At 45.7% G+C, this 18,392-nt stretch overlaps 1 protein-coding gene across 1 annotated transcript; it reads right to left on the reverse strand.

The window, feature by feature from the left end:
- Positions 1-9,604: 9,604 nt before the first annotated feature.
- LOC143905105 (cilia- and flagella-associated protein 43-like) lies at positions 9,605-18,140 on the reverse strand. The gene is made up of 7 exons (XM_077420254.1): positions 17,576-18,140; positions 16,702-17,452; positions 15,310-15,959; positions 14,381-15,187; positions 13,652-13,938; positions 12,786-13,211; positions 9,605-11,821 (listed from the first exon to the last, which is right to left on the reverse strand). The coding sequence occupies exons 1-7, from the start codon at positions 18,138-18,140 to the stop codon at positions 10,418-10,420; spliced, it is 4,890 nt and encodes a 1,629-aa protein (XP_077276380.1). The 3' UTR covers positions 9,605-10,417.
- Positions 18,141-18,392: the final 252 nt, after the last annotated feature.

Genomic DNA, 18,392 nt, shown 5'->3' on the forward strand with positions numbered 1-18,392 from the left:
CGTACGTCTCTCCGCTTATCTTCTTCCATTTTTCGTCGATTTAGGTAATTTGAACTACATATCTGGGGATGCATATCTCGGTTTAAGCGCTTCAGAGGGAATCGTTATTCAGAAAAATATCGCGTGTCAATTGAAAGAGAAACCCCTATATTTCTTTTTATTAATCTTCTTCTTTTATATTCTTTTTGAAGCAACAGAGTAAATTTATTTACTTCAACCACAACATATATATTTTTTGTCTTATATTTCTAGGCATCACCGTCATGAAAAATGTGTGTTCTTATTTATACTATGCTGATGACCGGCATTAAAATTTCCGTTTATGCCTTGTCAGTCACCAGTGGTCGTCATGGAGTCATAAATAGCACATATCACATTTTTGTGCAACTCAATACTATAAGTTCAATACTGTATATATTAAGTATTTTATTGTCCTTTTTAATATAGAATTATCTAACCGGCGTGAACGAAAAGTCTAACAATAAGCAAAAATACGCTTGGCAGCGAATGTGTTATTAAATATTATTTTGAAAAGTTGTTTGTGTTAACAAGACTTACGATATTTTAAACTAAAAAAGAATTCGCAATTTGTGACATTCTATTCTCATAGTGCAGTATTTTCGGGAGGAAGAGATGGTTAGCCCCAAGGATCCTTTCTAGATCCACTTGAACGATGAGCGAGGCGATGAGAATCTTGCCGAGGACTTCCTTCGCTTACGGCCGCATCCTTTTTCTCCCTCCCCCTTTTCTTTCAATATTTATTACGACCGCGCCTGGGTCCGTTCGCACCCTTATCGGGGGCCCTCCGCCGGCCCTCTCCGCAACGCGCGCGTCAAGAGTCGAGGGCCGCGAGCGGCCCGGCAGTGGTTCCGAGAGTCGATTCCAATTCGATATCACCGACGCAGCACGAAGGAGAGAGAACATTGCTGCGCCGCGTTTTGTACGCTGCCCGCCTATCAGTCATCGGTAATAAATTTAGAAACAAATTGCCGGTCACCCCGGCGACCCATCGCGGAAAGGTGCAACGGACGTACCCGCGATGAAAGGGGTTGATGGCACCGTGGAGGCGCCGCCGCGGCGGGAGGAGCGGGGGGAATAGTGCAGCGAACGGGCCGCAAAGCAAACAACAATAATAATTATTTGATACGAGTCGACGGAGGAGAGGGAAGACGGGGAGGGAGACTTACGCGAGTTCGTAATATCTGTAATGGGCTGTTCTACTCGAGTGACCTGTCGGCCGCGACTGAATTAATGGCGGCCGAGATTTCGCGTGGAAACGAGACGATTGGTATGGAGCGCGATGAAGAGCGGGGAAAGGGAGGAATGAGAGGTGAAGGCTGTCGTGCGTAGGGAAGAAAGGGGATCTTGCAGTGGGGCCCAGAGGGTGGAAAATCGTCCGTCTCTCTCCCTCAACTCTCTCTTCCTCTCGAGACAGCCGGCATAGTCTCGAGTCGTGACGCACGAGCACGCTCCTACGTGTATCGGGTGGACTCGCATAATCATATTTCCACGTAATGAACCGCAGGCGTATATTGCAGCCCCATTGCCCTTTTCTGCTGCTCACACAGGAAAATTAGGAAATCAGGAGAAAGTTAGGAGATTTGAATAACATTGTTGAACAAATCCGCAACTGCAAAATTGTATGTCTCGATCAGAAGTACCTACCGTGATTTGTAACATCTCACATGGCGTGCTTTTCTGGTTCTAGAAAGCTTTATCGCTGGCATTTGTAAAGCAAGAGGGATGTAAGTAAAAAAGTCCATTTTGAGAAAAACGACCATTTGCTCATCAAACTTATAAGTTTACCTACCTATCTTCTTTTTGCAACAAAAAAAGGGGACGTAAGTCGATTTACATCCCTCTTGCGTGGAGGGCTCTCAATTATAGAAAAATCGCGGTTTTGACTAAATGTACCGTCTATCACAGCATCATTATTATCCGATTTGGAAGGTGGATGTCCACCGCGTCTCTCTTGAGAAGGATCATCGTGGACGCGTACACTCGCATGACCCTGGTTGGAAATCTCGCGCTAATTGAATGGGGGGAGTCGTTTCGGGGCAAACCGCGGAGCGCGTTGTTCCGGCCCCGGCCCGATCGTTTCGGGTGCATTTATGGCGGTCGCTTGATGCGCTCTTAATTGCCTGGAAAAAAATGTGCCCGGGCAGCCGTCTGCACGCCGACGGTGCTTTGAGAATGGAAATTTCGACTTCGGACAAATCGACAAAGCTGCGCATAATTGTGCCCGCTATTATGCACGGGCTATCTCTCATTCCCCACGTGCGCGCGTTTCCAACAAAATCTCGATTTAATTACACGCATTATATACGGTGTCCCAGACCTATACCGAGTGACCTTTCATACATCGTGGGTTTTCAAGCCAATCTGGGATTGATCAGCAACTGACACCGGTTCTTTTCGGGCACCTCGAAGTCTTTTAATCTTTAATCAAGTTGCAGGGTTGATAAATCGGTCGGATCAGTTCTCATTCCGAGTGGCAATTACGCGCGCGCTAACGAGCACCCGGGAACGAATCGGCGACTATTAAGCCTCGACGTCGGGCTAGCTTACGCGACCACATGCGACGCGATTATTATACGTCGTCGACTCGCTGCTCGCACGGTCTCTCGTACGATCCCGTCCAGCTCGTCGTCAGTCCTAGCTTACCCGAGGACGTCTCGCGCGGTGGACGTCCTCGTTCGTCATAATAGCGCGCATCGGTCAAAAACAGTGGGATTATTTGTGGGGCCAGAATTACCATCGGCGAAAAAGTGAAATTACTGATACGCGGCGGTGATCATTAGTGTCCATGCAGAAGGAGATGAGGAGGACAGATGGAGGATTCTCTTAAAGGCGAAAGAGAAAGAGAGAGGATGAAGACGGGAGAATCAGGCTTCTCGCCCACAGGAATATTTCCATGCGACTCGACGTACACACGCGACATACACGTGATACACGGCGTGCGACCAAGTTGCGTTGCGGCAACTCGGGCCAGGGATCGACCGCTCTCGCGGTATCGGCATGCAACTCATTATGCACATCCAGCACATCGGCCGGGCAGTGCACATGTAATTTTTGCGAGGTGCGCAAGGAGAATCGCGCCGCACGCGTCGCGTGCAACCAATCGCATGCTGTATACGCGCGAGATGCATTGTTCTGCGGCTCCGCCGGTCGCCCGGGGACACGCTCTTTCGATCGTAAATATCGCGCTCGGACATTCTTGCGACGACGTTACAAAGTCTCTCTTTACTTGTCCATTTCTCACCTCTCGCGCCAGTGTATTGTCAAAGAAAATTTTTCGTTATTGTATACGGGACTTACTTTGGCCCCACCGCGGGCTAGTGTCATTTGCAAAACATGCGTAACAATTTTAGGTTTTTTATTATTCAAATATATTACAAGCAATGGCAAATTCTTTTTATTTAATTTCTATCTCTTAATTTTATTATATATATATACTGTTAAATATTAAAGGATGAGATTTAAATCAACACTTTGAGTTAAATAACATTTTGTTATTTTTAACTACTACGCGTGTCGAAATTTATTATTTTAACACAAAACATTTATTATTTTCACTCCATTGGTTTTAGTTAAATTAACGACTATTGAGTGTGGAAGCAGTGAGGACCTATAAAAATGACTCAAATTGAGTACAATTTGACACTAAGAATTTAACAGTGTAATTATCAAGTAGTTGTATTGGAACAATGACCCAAATAAATTTCCAAAAACGTATGCCGCGTGTAAAAGCTTGAATTATTGTTAGACGCGCCAGAGAATTAGATACGCTAAGATTTTCATATCGCCGGCAATGTTACGGATTTTTCCCTCAGTTTTCCCAAGCCCTCGGGAACAATACGTATATCACAGAGAGGGGCCAGGGGGACGGGGCGCTGCGGCGCCTCTCTCTCTCGTATTCCCGTCTCAAAAAGCCGGCGTAAAATTCGGCGATGAGCGTGACGGCCGCGAAACATCTGGCGCGGGACGTTTTCCGAAACAGGTAACACCAGGCATGGGGAGTTTCAGGACATAATGATACAGTGGGCTTGGTGGTAAAGGGCGAGATCCTCCCGCTGCTAATTAAAATCTGCCCGCGGAATACATTACCGGTGCCGGGGCCCCTCCGCACACACGTGTAAAATATATACGTATATATATCTGGCCGGGGACCCAAAGTGGAAAATAACGCCCACCGCGCCCAGCCGATTTGACACTTCATTATTCGCCGACCACGTGGGACCCTGTCATTAAAACGAGATTAGTCTCGTAATCGTAAAGTCCGCCCGGCGAGGGCCTCGCGCGTCTCTCTCGTGGCCCTCTTCTGCCACCCGTTCTCCTCAGGTTCGAGACCTGAGTTACAAAGTAGAATAAAGATGGTAATAAGCACCGGTCGTAATTCAAGACCCCGAGCGCGGCCGGCGCCGAGCGAGCCGAAAGCTCGCCCCTCCCAGGAAAAGAACTCCCTCGCCCCGGAGAGATTGTCCACGAAAGTTATCGCGCGGGAGAGACTTCCAAACTTTGAAAATTGAAATCTTAGAGCGAGAGACACGAAACCCTCTCTGCTTGTCTCGAGGAGTCAACCCCTAATCTTATTTGTCGAGAGAAACACCCTTGGATTCCATCACCACTCACTGATTTGAACCAAATCTTTCTCTTTACATAATTTTATTGCAGAAAAAAGAAGTTTAGATAGCTAGTTCACCGGCCATAGTGGCTTCTTGTGCTTTTTTTAATCCTCGACAGTTAATTTCCTTCTGGATTTATGTTTGTAATGCGTCTTGCATCTTCGGATTCGGATTGGGATTTCGGATGACGAAGGAAACGCGTGCTGTTGCTCGAAAATTGTTCGGTCGCGTTTCGTCTACGGTTGGTTAACCGTCGGGTACGACGATGGAACGTCGTGAATATTCAGCCCAATCCGCCGAAAACGGACGAGGGGTGGCGTTAACGCGTCCCAACCGATTCGCCGACGTTCCGCGCACGTCGACTCGGTGCATATACGCAAATACGCCGCACGGAACGGCAGAAACGTCCAGCTTACGGAGGATTAACGTCACGCCTTGGCAGAGTCCACCCGTGGGACCGACGGGAACGAAAGTACTCCACCGTCTTACATATGCGTGATGCGCTCTCCTGAAAACGACGCGCTGAAAATGTACGTGGAACGATGTATAGGATAAATGTTCCGCTTTCTGCGTTTGAACGATCATTTAAATATACGATACCCTGTTTGTATATAAATCTCAATATGATAAACAAATCCTTGAAGAGAATTAGACATATGTATATGTATAGGGATTAAAATTATGTCAATTAAGTATACCATCTGTATAATTGTATCCAGATAATTTGTCGTTTGTCCCTCAAGATTTAGATAAACGCTGATTCTCGACAAAAATCGAACGTTCATGGAATCGACGCGCAATCTCGTAACGCGTTGATCTCGCCGAAGTGGAATTCCGAGACGAGCGAGAGGAAATTCCACACATCTCCGTCGCGGCCGCGCGCGAGCTTCCAGGCGCCTTTTTTATTTTGCGAAAATGAGAGTTTACTGCCTTCCGCGGGGTGAGAGAGAAGAAACGCTCCTTTGTCTTTTTATGGTTGGAAAGTGGCTCGTGCGGATCGCGGCCACGGCAGAAGAGACCCGAGACGGCATCGCCGCGCCGCCGCCACCGTCACCGCCATCGCCGCGGCCGTCTTCTTCTTGGACGCCACGAAGAAGTACGGTCGGATAATAACGAGTTTCGCTGTCGTCCCTTTCGCCCTTGCGCGAGTAGCGCGAGTCGTAAAGTCAGCCGATGTTAACTCCCCCCGCCGCCCGTGTCCGCCCGACCGTTTTTCTTCCACGGCAATGTGGACGATCGTGTCAAATTTTTATTGCGCCAACGAGCCTGTCTCGTAGCGCGCGGGTCTCTCGCAATCGTCTCGCCTTATACGGCATTGGAATAACGAGAAAAGAGAAAGACGGACTTTACCACGGGTCGATCGCGTCGACGCAGCGCATCCCCTTCGCTGGACATCGACAGATTGCGAAGGATAACGATGAGGATTGTACAAATGTGATAATAAGCTCGATAAAATATAGCGGTACAGGTGCGAGTATACCGGAGGGCAGACAGATAAACAAACTGTTGTTAGATTCTCCGACAAGCTGGATGAAAATTATTGGCAGGGAGATAAGTAAACGTATGAAATTAATTCACACATGCACGGAGAGAATTTTTTGTTATATTTTACTCTTAAATTTACCACAAACTTGGGACAACTTGGCAACCAAAAAATTTTTAAAATATACAAAAGACATTTTACAAACAACTTGATTTACCAGATTGGTAATAATTTTCAATAATTCAATAATTTTGAAAAATTATTGAAATTTCATGTTTTATATTTTAATGTAATAGATATTCATATTTGTTATTATGATAGCTATTAATCAGAATATCTTGCATAATATTCTTGGTGGTATGTACATGTTGTCCCACAACTACCATGATTTCAGGGTAAATTTTAAGAGAAAATTCTCTCCATCCAGTCAACAATATCATTGATTATATATAATTTGATAGCTCTCACTTTAAAAATTTCGATAATAATTGGACATCCTGTAAATAATTTCGATAATCGTATAAAAATACTCTGAACTATTCTGCGTTCTGCTCACTCGATTTAACTGCCGCAATTCGATTCAACCTCAATGGAGGCCATTAGCTGAAATAAAAATTCATTTTTTAGACTCATATATATATATATATGTTAAATTCTTGATAAAGAAATGCTTAGATCGCAGTAAACATGATCACTTCCACGTTCCGTTTTCGTCTTCATAAATCCGTTAATGGTAAGATAATTATGAACATCAGCAAAAATGTCGAAGAGAGAGCCTATAATCTCCAACTCAAATTTAGACAAATCGAAATTTAAACAGCAGCGTAGAGTATTATGGTCGTTCAAGAAGTAATTTATATATATATTTGCAGGCGCACGAAACATCTTCCGAAATTACAGCAGCGACGGCGCTAGCATTTTCAATGGGTTCAAAAGAGAGAGGCTGCGGTACCGAGAAGAGGCAGGTATCGTCCAGTGCACACTTTGTGTCTACTGTAAAAAGATCCAATCGTGCAATATCCATCAGTAGTATACACATATTTTCAGTCTGTTTATCTAAATTAATCAAAATCGCTGATACAGCAACTTCCATCTCGTGCACATTTTTTTTCTTCGACCGAATAAACTTTATTCGCGTATTTGTGTTCATTGCACTTGAAAATTCGTCCAATCCGTTCTACGACACCATTGACTGCACTGCTCTATATGTCGGCAAGGTTATTACGAGTCGAGGAATTCCTGCGGGAAATCTGCTCGCGACGACTCAGATCTGCACAGTATAATCCCGGAAGAGCGCAAAGTTCTCGGCTTGGATAAAGCAGAAGATCCGTTCGACCGTTGTCTTCAATAATAATTGCTTCAGATAAATATCAACTCTTACTTTTATGGCGAACATCTAATTATTTGTATTTACGATTTAAATAATAAGAAAAAGAAAGAAAAGCAAATTAATAAAGATGAGCTAATATCGACACACACACACACACACACACACACACACACACACACACACACACACACACACACACACACACACACACACACACACACACACACACACACACACACACACACACACACACACACACACACACACACACACACACACACACACACACACACAAGTTAAAAATAAAAGAAATAAATTATTTATTCGGCAAGCCTGAGAATTACGCGTGACTATGATGAAATTATACTGTTAAATTTGTAGTGTCAAATTATACTCATTTGAGTCGTTTTCAACCATTCCTATAAGTCGCCACTGCTTCTACTCAATATGTCATTAATTTAAATAAAACCCAGTGGAATTAAAATAATACTGTATTGTGTTAAAATAATAAATTTCGACATGCGATATAGTTAAAAATAACAAAATGGTATTTAACTTCGAGGTATTGCTTAAAATTTTATCCTTTAATATTTAACAATGTATTTGTTCGATGTGAAAAATGTTATCCGAAAGACTATATGGAGGGGTTAAAGCCATAGTGGTGTAAGTCATTTTTTTTTACCTTTCGAGTTAAGTTCATAAATGCAGTCTATATACACATGCAGATATGTTGAAAAAAGAAGGGAAAAAAGTGGTAAAAAAATTGACTTACACCACTATGGCTTTAACCCCTCCATATTTATTCTAAATAACAAAAATTCGATTGACAGAGCAGAAATATCCAAGGTGAACAAGTTGTACACGGTTCATCCCCCTGCATCATCCTGTATTGTCACAATCGTTTCACGTTACGTCGTGTAATATTCAACGCGATGTCCATTACACCGCTGGACTACCTGACGTTTCGCGTGATGCGTCGATATTTTCTTTCCCCCCTATTTTTTTTTGCTCTCCGAACGAGAGGCGTACACACCGGGGGCGAAGAGGCAAAGACGCATTACCAGATTGGCTGGCTCGCGTTTACATTCAGGGTTGGGAGGGGGGGGAAGAGGTCCTTTACATTCATGAAGCTTTCATCCGGTTGATTTGACTACGCGTTACGTATTCGCGGGTCTCGATTTGATTTGCATTGATTGGAGTGGCCGCCGCGGCTCTGCCGATAACGACCGTTTTTCTTCGGCGGCGATGCGGATTCCGGAATCGGCGGCGAATCCGCGGCACGGTGTTGCGTGCGAATAAACTTTTGCAATGATTTTAGGAGGATGTATTTCGCTAAATATACTTACTTCAACTGCGAATTTCGCATGAGTAACCATCTCAAGTGAAACAAAGATCGCACGAACTGTGTGAAGAATTTATTCGTAAGCTTGAAAATTGTCAGGAATTATATTTCTGCATGCATTCTGGGGAAAAAAAATAACATCACGTGTTATTCAAAATCCAATAATTTTATTTAAATGGAAAATTATACAACATTTTATAACAAGATATATCGTGTGCATGTATTAATTAAATATTAAACGCATATAGGGGTAATACTGCATTGGAGTTTGCAACAAACGTGAATCATAAACAATTATAAACGTTGTTGCAATATAACGCTAAATTTGTTTTAAACTTTATCATCCTCCGCATCTCACGTCGTGTTTCTTTCCTTTCCTCGCAATATTTATAAATATTGATTACATACAGATATAATAAAATAGAATAGAAGCAAATGTTAAGTAGTTGAGCAAGCTATGCCGTGATACAATGTAATATTATTCGCGTATATTAAAAGACTTATTTTTACCGTGAAATCCCGCCGCTCCATCACGACGCTCCACACGTCTTACAACAGGCGTCGCGATAGGTGCACAAGCGGGCATCCCAATTTCGTCTTCTTCCACGACAACGGCAGCATTGTGCCCGCGTCGGCGGCGGAACGATGATTAATCGATCGACTGTCACGGATATCGCTCTTTCTCCCTTCGCGCGCGGCTACTACGGTCGCGGATGTAGAATGAGGCGCGTAATACCGCGGACCGCGCGCGCGAGTGCCTCCATTAATAAAAATCAAATCGCTATTAAGTCGAAAATATTTACAGTGTCTCCCCCTCTTTGGGAGCTGCGGACTCCGAAAATGAACCGTCGCCGAATCGAGAAATCGCCGCGGTTCAGACGGACGCGGTCACTAATCGTCGCGGAATGAGTCTCCACATTTTCCTTTTTTCCCTCTCGCGTCTTTTCTTTCGCAAGGGACCACCTGGAATTTTCCCAGATTAAATTGATTCGTAAGCGCGCGCTTTGCGGCGATCCGATGATCCGCCGCCGCCGTGTTGCTGCCGCCGTCGCCGTGACCGCATCATTCATCTCGCCGGTGTACTATTAGTACTGTTATTTATGGTGAAAAAAAGCGTAGGCCGCGCGGAGCGCGGCACCCATTATGTATCGAGATCGGGTCGCCGGGTGATTTATGCCGACCGGCGTAAATTGCCGCTTGTCCTTTGCGAGATCGTAGTGAAACGTCGCCGATTAAAATCCCGCCGCCACGTTGATCGTGATTTAGCGGAGTTTAGGTGGGCCCCGGCCCCGCCGCATCGTGATTGCGAAATTAGCGATCGCGAGATTACGCTAAGTTTATATGCGCGCGAAAAATACAGGCGTGGCACACGGCTCTGTTATTGGGGTACGTGTAGTCCCTTGGGGTCGTGATTATCTATATGAACTTAATTAAATTACTCGACACAAAGATTGAGATAACGTTTGACGTGTACTTGAACAAACTGCTGCGGAAGGATCTGTTTCAGGCATCTTATCCTCTCTTCCCCTTTTTCACTGACTCATATTAATAATAAAAAAAAAAAAAAAAAAAAAAAATGAAAAAATAGAACCAAAAACATTTTATAATTCTTACATCCTAAAATGGTCGATTGATCACTAGCACACTTGGCCCTTATCGTCCAACGTCCGGAAACATTCCAACGTGGGATACGTTCGCAGCCGCAACAACTCGTGCTCGGTCTGCAGCGCCAGGAGCTCGGTGTAATTCTCTTGGAGCTTCCTGATCAGATCGGATCGTTGCCTAAAAAGACGCATCTTCCGGTCCGTGTGCTCGCGCTGCCTCATCTCCCCGATGACGTCGCGCTGGTACTCCAATTCCCATCTCGCCACGTTCATCTCGGTGATGGTTCGATCGAGCTCGGCGTTCTTCTTCTTCACGCGAGCAATCTTCCGCCGGAGGTTCTCCAGTCTACTCGTCTCCTTGGACAAGGCTTTGTTCAAAGATTTCGTCGCGGTCTCGATCTCTCTCTCGAGATGCACCGCGGTTTTGTCGTCGCGCAGCCCCTTGGCCTTCCTCTTCAGGTAGGTGCGCATGTCCCGGGTGACCGTGACATCCTTCACAAAGTGCAGATCCTCCTTTAGCTCTTTGCACCTTGTCCTCAGGCATCGGTGCTCCCACTCGATCGACACCACCTCGTGGCGGAAGTCGATCGTGCGCTTCAGAGCGTCGAGCTTGCGCGCACCCGCGACGCGGATGTGCTCGTTGACCCTCTCGATCTCTCCGCGCGGCACCAAGACGGCGTCCGCCGCGTCGCGCCGTTCACCCCGCAACTCGAGTTCCACCTGACCTCTCTTTAGCACCAACTGTATTTCCGCGTTCTGCTCACGCATCATCCGCTCGTCCCTCGCTGTCCTCAACCGATCGTTGAAGAGGGCCACGCTCGACTTACACGTGTCGATCTTACTCTCAAACACGGCGAGCTTTCGCTCCACTGCGGCTATCACCAGCTGTCGAGCCTTGATCTGCAGCTCGACATTAATCTTCTGGCGGCGCGATTGCGTCAGGTGGTCCCAATGATTCGCGTCGACCGACTGCGGCAATCCGCTGGGCCGCGCGTCTAAACTCTCCAGGATCTTCGAGTAATCCGCGCATTCGGCCGGGAAATAAGCCGGCTTGATACGGTCTACAAGATGCTTCGCGAGATTGAGCAGGTCGCTGGCAGCGACGTTCTTCAAGGATACCCGCGGTCTTCGCTTGTACTGCCGTTCGAGAAGCTCGACGTTGACCTTCGACAATGCAGCGAATTCATGCTGAAGCTTCTTCACCATCGTCTTCTCGCGAGTGCAGAGCTCATCGTGCTGCGCGAGCATATCCTGATAGACGTCGTGCAGCTTCTGCGCGTGTTCCTTCAGCGTGTTTTCGTATCGGCGTTTCTCGGATATCTCTCGCTTCATTCTGTCATCTTCCTTCACACCCTCAATCCGCGCCAGATTACGCATACGGCCGCGTACGTGCCGCAGCCTCAGTTGGTTTATCGCCGCTTCGATTCTTAGTCTCAGCTATAAATAAAAGTTGTTCTACGAAATCTAACGAATTCTCCATGTCAGTCGATAAAGAAAATATAATTATTATAATTATAAAATATTATAATTTATTTAAAAATAATTAATTTTCTTCATACCTCGGTCGAAAGTACGTACTTTCGTCCCTAATAGCAAGGACGAAAGTTTAACATTTACTCCCTGTGAAAAGTACACGCGCGCTCTCTATAACTTTAAACCGTAACGCCCTTTAACCTTAAAAATAGTCATCAATATTGTTCTGTCAATATGTCATCTGATGAATCCGTAGACGAGGAAGAAGTTATACGAAATTTCGATGCAGAAGCGCGATTGATAATAAATACAGATACGTTGCCAAAGAAGTCTGTTGATCGATACAATCTTGTTTACGACACGTATAAAAAGTGGCAGATAGAACACAAAACTTTACTGTCAAACTGTGAAGAAAATAATTTGGTTGTGTATTTTAAGGACCTATCTAAAAAATTGAAGCCGTCAACTTTATGAAGTGTTTGGTCAATTTTGAAAAGCACATTAAATTCAAGAGACAATGTTAACATAGGTAATTTTCTTAACTTGAAAGCTAATAGAATTAATTTATTTTTACAAAATATGACAAGACGACTCTTGGAATGTATTTGATGCCTGCCCCCCCGACCAGCAGCACTCGCTTCGCTCGTGCCGCAAATGTCGGGGGCAGGCATCAAAAACATGCTTATTAACATTTAAAGTTAAAAAAAGTAAAATTAATAACGTACTTTCGACCGGCTATGAAGAAAAATCGTATACACTACGCGGGCCAAAAGTTGAAATCTCGGTCCTGCTCGTCATGATGCCCTCGGCTTCGCCTCGGGGCATCATGACGCGCAGGGCCGAAAATTCAACTTTCGGCCCTTGTAATGTAATATACTATTAATTCTTGATGGATAAATATAATAATTAAAAGTTAGAGATGAGAGACCTGAAAGAATTCGTTCAATTTGGCGTCGAACTTGTCGATGCCTTCCTGCAAAAGTGCATTGATTTTCGCGTAATCGGTCTCGAGCATCCTTCTGTAACGATCACGTTCCTGCCGAAGAATCTCCACATTCGCTTCGTACTTCTTTACGGACGCGATGTCGTCGGATGTATACCGCTCCGGCTGTTTCTCCAGCATGCACGCGGGTTTGCGCACCTCTATCTTGATGGTGTCTTCCCAGCGAATCTCCAGCATGCCGTCCATCATCTTCATCAGAACGCGCTCGCGAAAATCGTCGGCCAATAACAACTGTCTGATTCGTTCGGCTTCCGCTACTTGCATGTCCAGGATTTCCTGCTGCGACGGCGACACGTACGGCCTCGCCTTGACCTCGTGATCGAGCACTTGAATAATGCTATCTGCTTTCTCCTAATCGGTATTGTATTTACTTCATACGCATTCAATAGTTATTACTCGTAATTGCGGCATCGTGCAGGAAGGTTTATAAAAAAATTAATTTTAATCTCCAATGTGTATATACTAGAAATTTTTACCGTCCTGACATTTGTGTAACCTCTTGAAAAATAATTTATTATTTTATTAAATTTGATAAATTTTTAGAGATAAATGCTGCATTTTTTTATAGTTTAATTTTTCATAAAAATTTATAAGTTTGAAGATCTGTTACTACTATCTTCAATATTGGCACGGTATATTTTTCCGTGAGAAAAGTTAACTTAATTTCCCTAACTCATTCACAAGAATATCTAATATACTCGTTTTTCCCGCACGTTTTTCTCGCAATAAATCAGTTAAGGCTATAGCTTCTAGGGCATCCGGTAGAAGCAATACTCGCACCTCATGTTTACCTTGGGATGCCACTGCGGATCAGCAGGAACCCGCGGCACGCCCTGGCCGAACATTATTCTCAGCTCGGAGTCTATATGACGTATCCGCTCGTTCCTCTCCTGTATCACGTTCGCTTCCCGCTTCTTCGCCGCGTACATGTCATCGAAGAGCCCATTGAAGTAGGCATGGAGCTTGCCGTAATCGTGCATCAGATAACGATCGTCCAGCATCACGTGCGCGAACCCGTAAGACTCCATTTGCGAGTAATAGTAAGGCGATTGCTCGACGAACCGATGCGTTGTCATGCCTGCGGACAAGCGCCAGACGATTAGCGAGGTTTAATCGAGCTAAGTCGGAAGTCTCGAGTCTCGCAGCTTCATACAAAGTAAAACTGGAATCTTTTTTTTTTTAATCTCCTTGATGATCAATTTAGATTTTTTATTCTGGTAAATCAAGCAACTTTTTATTTTAAACAACTTTAAATGTTGTCCATTATGTTTCTCTTTTCATTCGAGGTTTTTCAAGGAAATCTTTTCAAGTGTTTAGAAAGCGTTAATGTAAGAGTCATTATTTAAGAATCATTTAGGCACATAAAATTCCGATTTTTTGCAAAAAATGACAGGAAAGTATTATCATTGTTGTCGGAAGCTATATAGCAAGCGCAATGCTCTAAGAATGAGAAAAAGTCTAACGTAATGATCCACACATACTCATTGTGTAAAAAAAGAAACACAAACTTATTATCCTACCATCAACCGCCCGCAGCTCAGCTAATTCCTCAGGATCGATCTCTCGCTCCTCTTCTTCCAGGAGCAAATCCATCCTGCGTCTTTCCTCCTCGCGATACACCCGGACGGGTTTGCTCAGTTCCACTCGTAATTGCTCGTCCGTGTAGCCGTGCCACGGTTGGAAGGTGTCATAGACGATGCTGCGCACCGAATCCCTGGCGAACTGCGCCCATCGCAGGTGCTCCCTGAAGTACGGATCCTTCTCGGTCAGCGGATAATTCGTCACCTCCGTGTCGCCGCGGAAGGAGAATATCGAGCGACCCAACACGACCTGCGGATCCCAGAAGGTCGCCTTCAACCAGCCGGCTATGCGATCCATCGACGCACAGACGTGTTCGAGCTCCATGCGGGCGTCCTCGCGCTCGTCCCTAGCCGTCTTCAGCCTCTGATCGCGGCCTGCTCTGTTCAGGTCGAACGCGGACACCGGTAACTTCTCCATCTCCGGACAAGTTTCGTTGGCGTCGAGGAGCTGCTTGACGGTGGCCTTCAAGGCATCCAGATTCCTCGCAATGGCGGCCTTCTCCGCGGCGTAAAATTTTGTCTCTTCTCGCAGCTGTGCGTTCTGCCGCCATTCTTCCCAGCTTCTAAATTCTTTCTCGCCGGCTGCTGGGAAATCTACTCTGGCTCGGGTCAACGAGGCAAGGATCGCTGGGTCCAAGGAAGCGTAATCCGAGAGTATCTTCTCTCTTTGTTTTACGTACCATTCATAGTCCACCGGATAGACGCTTTTGGTTTCAGTCGCGAGCGGTGACGCTTTGCTCTTCTGTACTGAAAACAGAAATCGTTACCGTTTCATGAGAGAAGATAATGTAAAGAAGAAATTGATTATTCTTTAAAAAAAATAATAAATCACGTGTAGTTGTTGCTAACACATACTTTTTCGCTCTCACGACGAACGTGCGTCGCGACCAAAGAGCCATCGTGGCCAAGAGCGACCACCACGTTACCGTCGGGATTAACGACCGCTTTCCGACTGCCCAAGTCGAGTCTGTGATGTACCGGCACCACGGCGACGATCTGCCGTACCGTTCTGTCGCGAATAACGACCAGCCCGTCGTAGGCGCACGTGACGATCCAACGTCGATCGGCGAAGACGCGAGCGTGTCGCGCGTGATGACCCGTCAGCGTCGCGTCCATCAAGGTTGCGTCCTCAAAGCCGCGTCGTAGCCTCAGGGTGTGTAACTGCCGTTCAAGGTAAGGCGAGCTTATCAGCAGCCGAGGATCGCCAGGCGCGTAACGCAGCTCGTAAAAGAGCGCGGGCAGCGTTACGACGCTGATGACCTCGTTGATCAGACGTCGACTTGACCCGATGAGGTACGACACGTCGTACACGAGCAGCTGCTGACCCACCGAGCCGAACGGCTCGTACTGGGCGTGGAGTATAAGAACCTTTAATTTCCCGCGCGTATCTTCGTCATACAGCACCGCGTCGGCGATGCGACCCTTCGCCCGGAGCTGGGCCACCACCTTCCACGGCGCGTCGCGTCGCAGGTTCACGCAATAGCAATTGCCTGTCTCCTTCTGCGCGGCGATCAGAAATCTGTCGGCGAACATAAATCGACCATCGAGAGGTGTATAATTCTAGTCGGGACGGAGCGCGCGCCTACTCTCGTTCTCGTGACTATAAATACGCTCGGCAAAGGAGTAATAGCCGCGTATTCATAGTCCTTTCCTGAGGAATGAGGATTCGTTGTTCCTCATTCTACATTTCATAAATCTCAAGGTTCCTTAATTGGTCAAGAAAGGTTTATGAAATGTATAATGAGGAACAAAGGAATCTTCATTCCTCAAGGGAGGACTATAATATGAATACGGCTATAAGGAACCTTAAGATTTATGAAATGTAGAATGAGGAACAAGGAATCCTCATTTCTCTAAACGCCTTATCGGTTACTCCCTGTAGAAAATCAACGTTTCACGCAATGGAGGAGAATCACGTTCGTGAAATGTAATGAACGATAACTGGGCACGGGACTCTCCACGTGTTTCAAATTCTGTTTGCTGTACTTAACTTAACCTAACCCGAGTTAGAAAACAGACAGTTACAAGTCTTCAATTTATGTTAATATTATTTTACTGAACGGTGTATTTTTTTTTGTAAATTGTTATGATTATAATTAACGCATTTTGTCGATTTTGTGAAGATATGAAATTAGAAAATTGTTGTAAAATGAGATAAATCGGCTCTTACAAATTGTTGTCATCAATAGATATGTCAACACTTTAAAATGCTGTAAATTAAAAAAAAATTGATATACAGATTATTTCATTGTCAGACTCACTTGCCGGAATGACAGAACTTTAGGAGATCTAAGGAATTTGTCTGGAGACAAAAGTACGCCAGGATCGTTGGTCGCTCCGGATCGGTGACACCCAGAACCGTCATCTCACCCTGATCGCTAGCAACGACGATCAACGGGTCATCCGGATGCGAGGCTTGAGCCGATACACCGCCTTCCATATCGAGCTCCACTTTGGAGACCTCGCTGCCGCTATAGCTCTCGAGGATGGTGAATTCCTTAAGATCGTCCGTCGTCGCGAGGTGATGGCACCAAGGATACAAGAAATCGACGAAGCGGTACGTACCGCCGTGATGCAGGTACTTATGCACCGTCGGTGCGGTACCCTCGTCCTCGGGGAACACCATCTGCATCAGGTAACCCTCGAGGGTGTTGTAGAAAAGCCAATTCCTGGAGGGGTGCGCGACCAGAATGTGGGGCTTGACGATCGACTTGACGTACCATTGCTTGCGCCAGACGTCGGTCGTCGGTTCTCTCTTGAAGTAGCGGATCTGACAGAAGGTCGTCCTGAGAATGATACCACCGCGAAACCAGCACACGGCTGGTACCTCAATGTCCTCGCAAATCCCGCAGCGTTGCGAGAAGACAACGCGGAGGACGTTGGTACCGTCGTAGTTGCTTAGGTATACGTGACCGTCCGCGTCGGTGATGGCCAGCAGCGGATCCTTCGGCGTGCTCGGGCACCAGTCGATCCCGCGAATCGTAGCTTCTCCCGGCAGTTTCACCTCGTAATCTTCGCAATTAAAATATTTTACGTATTTTAGAACCTTTGACTGTGTGTGGGATGCACATCGTTCATTAGAGATCCGGGAGAATTAACATTCTCTTGGAAAAAAGAAATAAAGAAATAACATGCCTTTTAGAATAACGATTTTCTCGACGACATCGAGCTCCCAAGTGAACAATTTTCCGCAGGTCTTTCCCATTTGCCCGATGACGGTGCGTCCCGTCCGAGTCGGTCTGATCATCTGACCGACCTCGTCGCGTATAAGCGTGTTGACGATCGCGATCTTCTCCCCCGTTCGCCAGGACCACACGATCATCGGGAAACTCGGGTAGGAGCCCAGCGACACGAGATGATCGTTTGGAGTGAACGCGATCGCCAGATAGCCGCTGTTGCATCCTCCAACGCACTCGCAGATTCTCGTCATCGAGGGATACGCGAGAACAAAGATTCGCGAATTCAACGATCTCTCGGAGAAGGCGAAAATCGGCGAGGACTGGTGACCGGATACACAGCGAGCACCATCGCCGGTCGCATTATTCCAGCACCAGTGCAACGTTTGTTGTTTTTTGACGACGTGAAAGAATATAATGTACAGGCCGGTGCACCAGGCAAGCACATCTTTGCCGATCCAAACTATTTCCTCGATCTTGCTGCCGCGTACCCAACAAGGTGAATAACTCGTAACTTGATTCATCTGCGCGTACTTTTCACGAATATGCTACGTACTAAGCTAATAAAATTGTCAATTGATTATAAAGACTAACCTAGAAGATCATAAGACCACTTTGACAAGAGTTGAAAAGAAAAACAAGTTAGAAACAGATTGAATGAATGATAACGAATTTTGAACGCTCGTGCATAATAACTGTTAATTTATTCAATGAAACGATGTCACAAAGTGATCGATTTGTTAACTTGACAATTTTGCGAATATTTGATAAGATTA

Source organism: Temnothorax americanus, unplaced genomic scaffold (assembly GCF_048541705.1).
Source record: "Temnothorax americanus isolate GAGA-0224 unplaced genomic scaffold, ASM4854170v1 Scaffold6, whole genome shotgun sequence".
NCBI lineage: Eukaryota > Metazoa > Arthropoda > Insecta > Hymenoptera > Formicidae > Temnothorax > Temnothorax americanus.

What these genes read in the sequence shown, in the direction of transcription:
- LOC143905105 (XM_077420254.1), bottom strand. Translation starts at nt 18,140, where the DNA reads ATGAATCAAGTTACGAGTTATTCACCTTGTTGGGTACGCGGCAGCAAG. An exon ending in GAAAATCGTTATTCTAAAAG is followed by an intron (nt 17,453 to 17,575) that starts GCATGTTATTTC and finishes TTAATTGCGAAG; the next exon opens with ATTACGAGGTGAAACTGCCG. An exon ending in AAGTTCTGTCATTCCGGCAA is followed by an intron (nt 15,960 to 16,701) that starts GTGAGTCTGACA and finishes GTTCGCCGACAG; the next exon opens with ATTTCTGATCGCCGCGCAGA.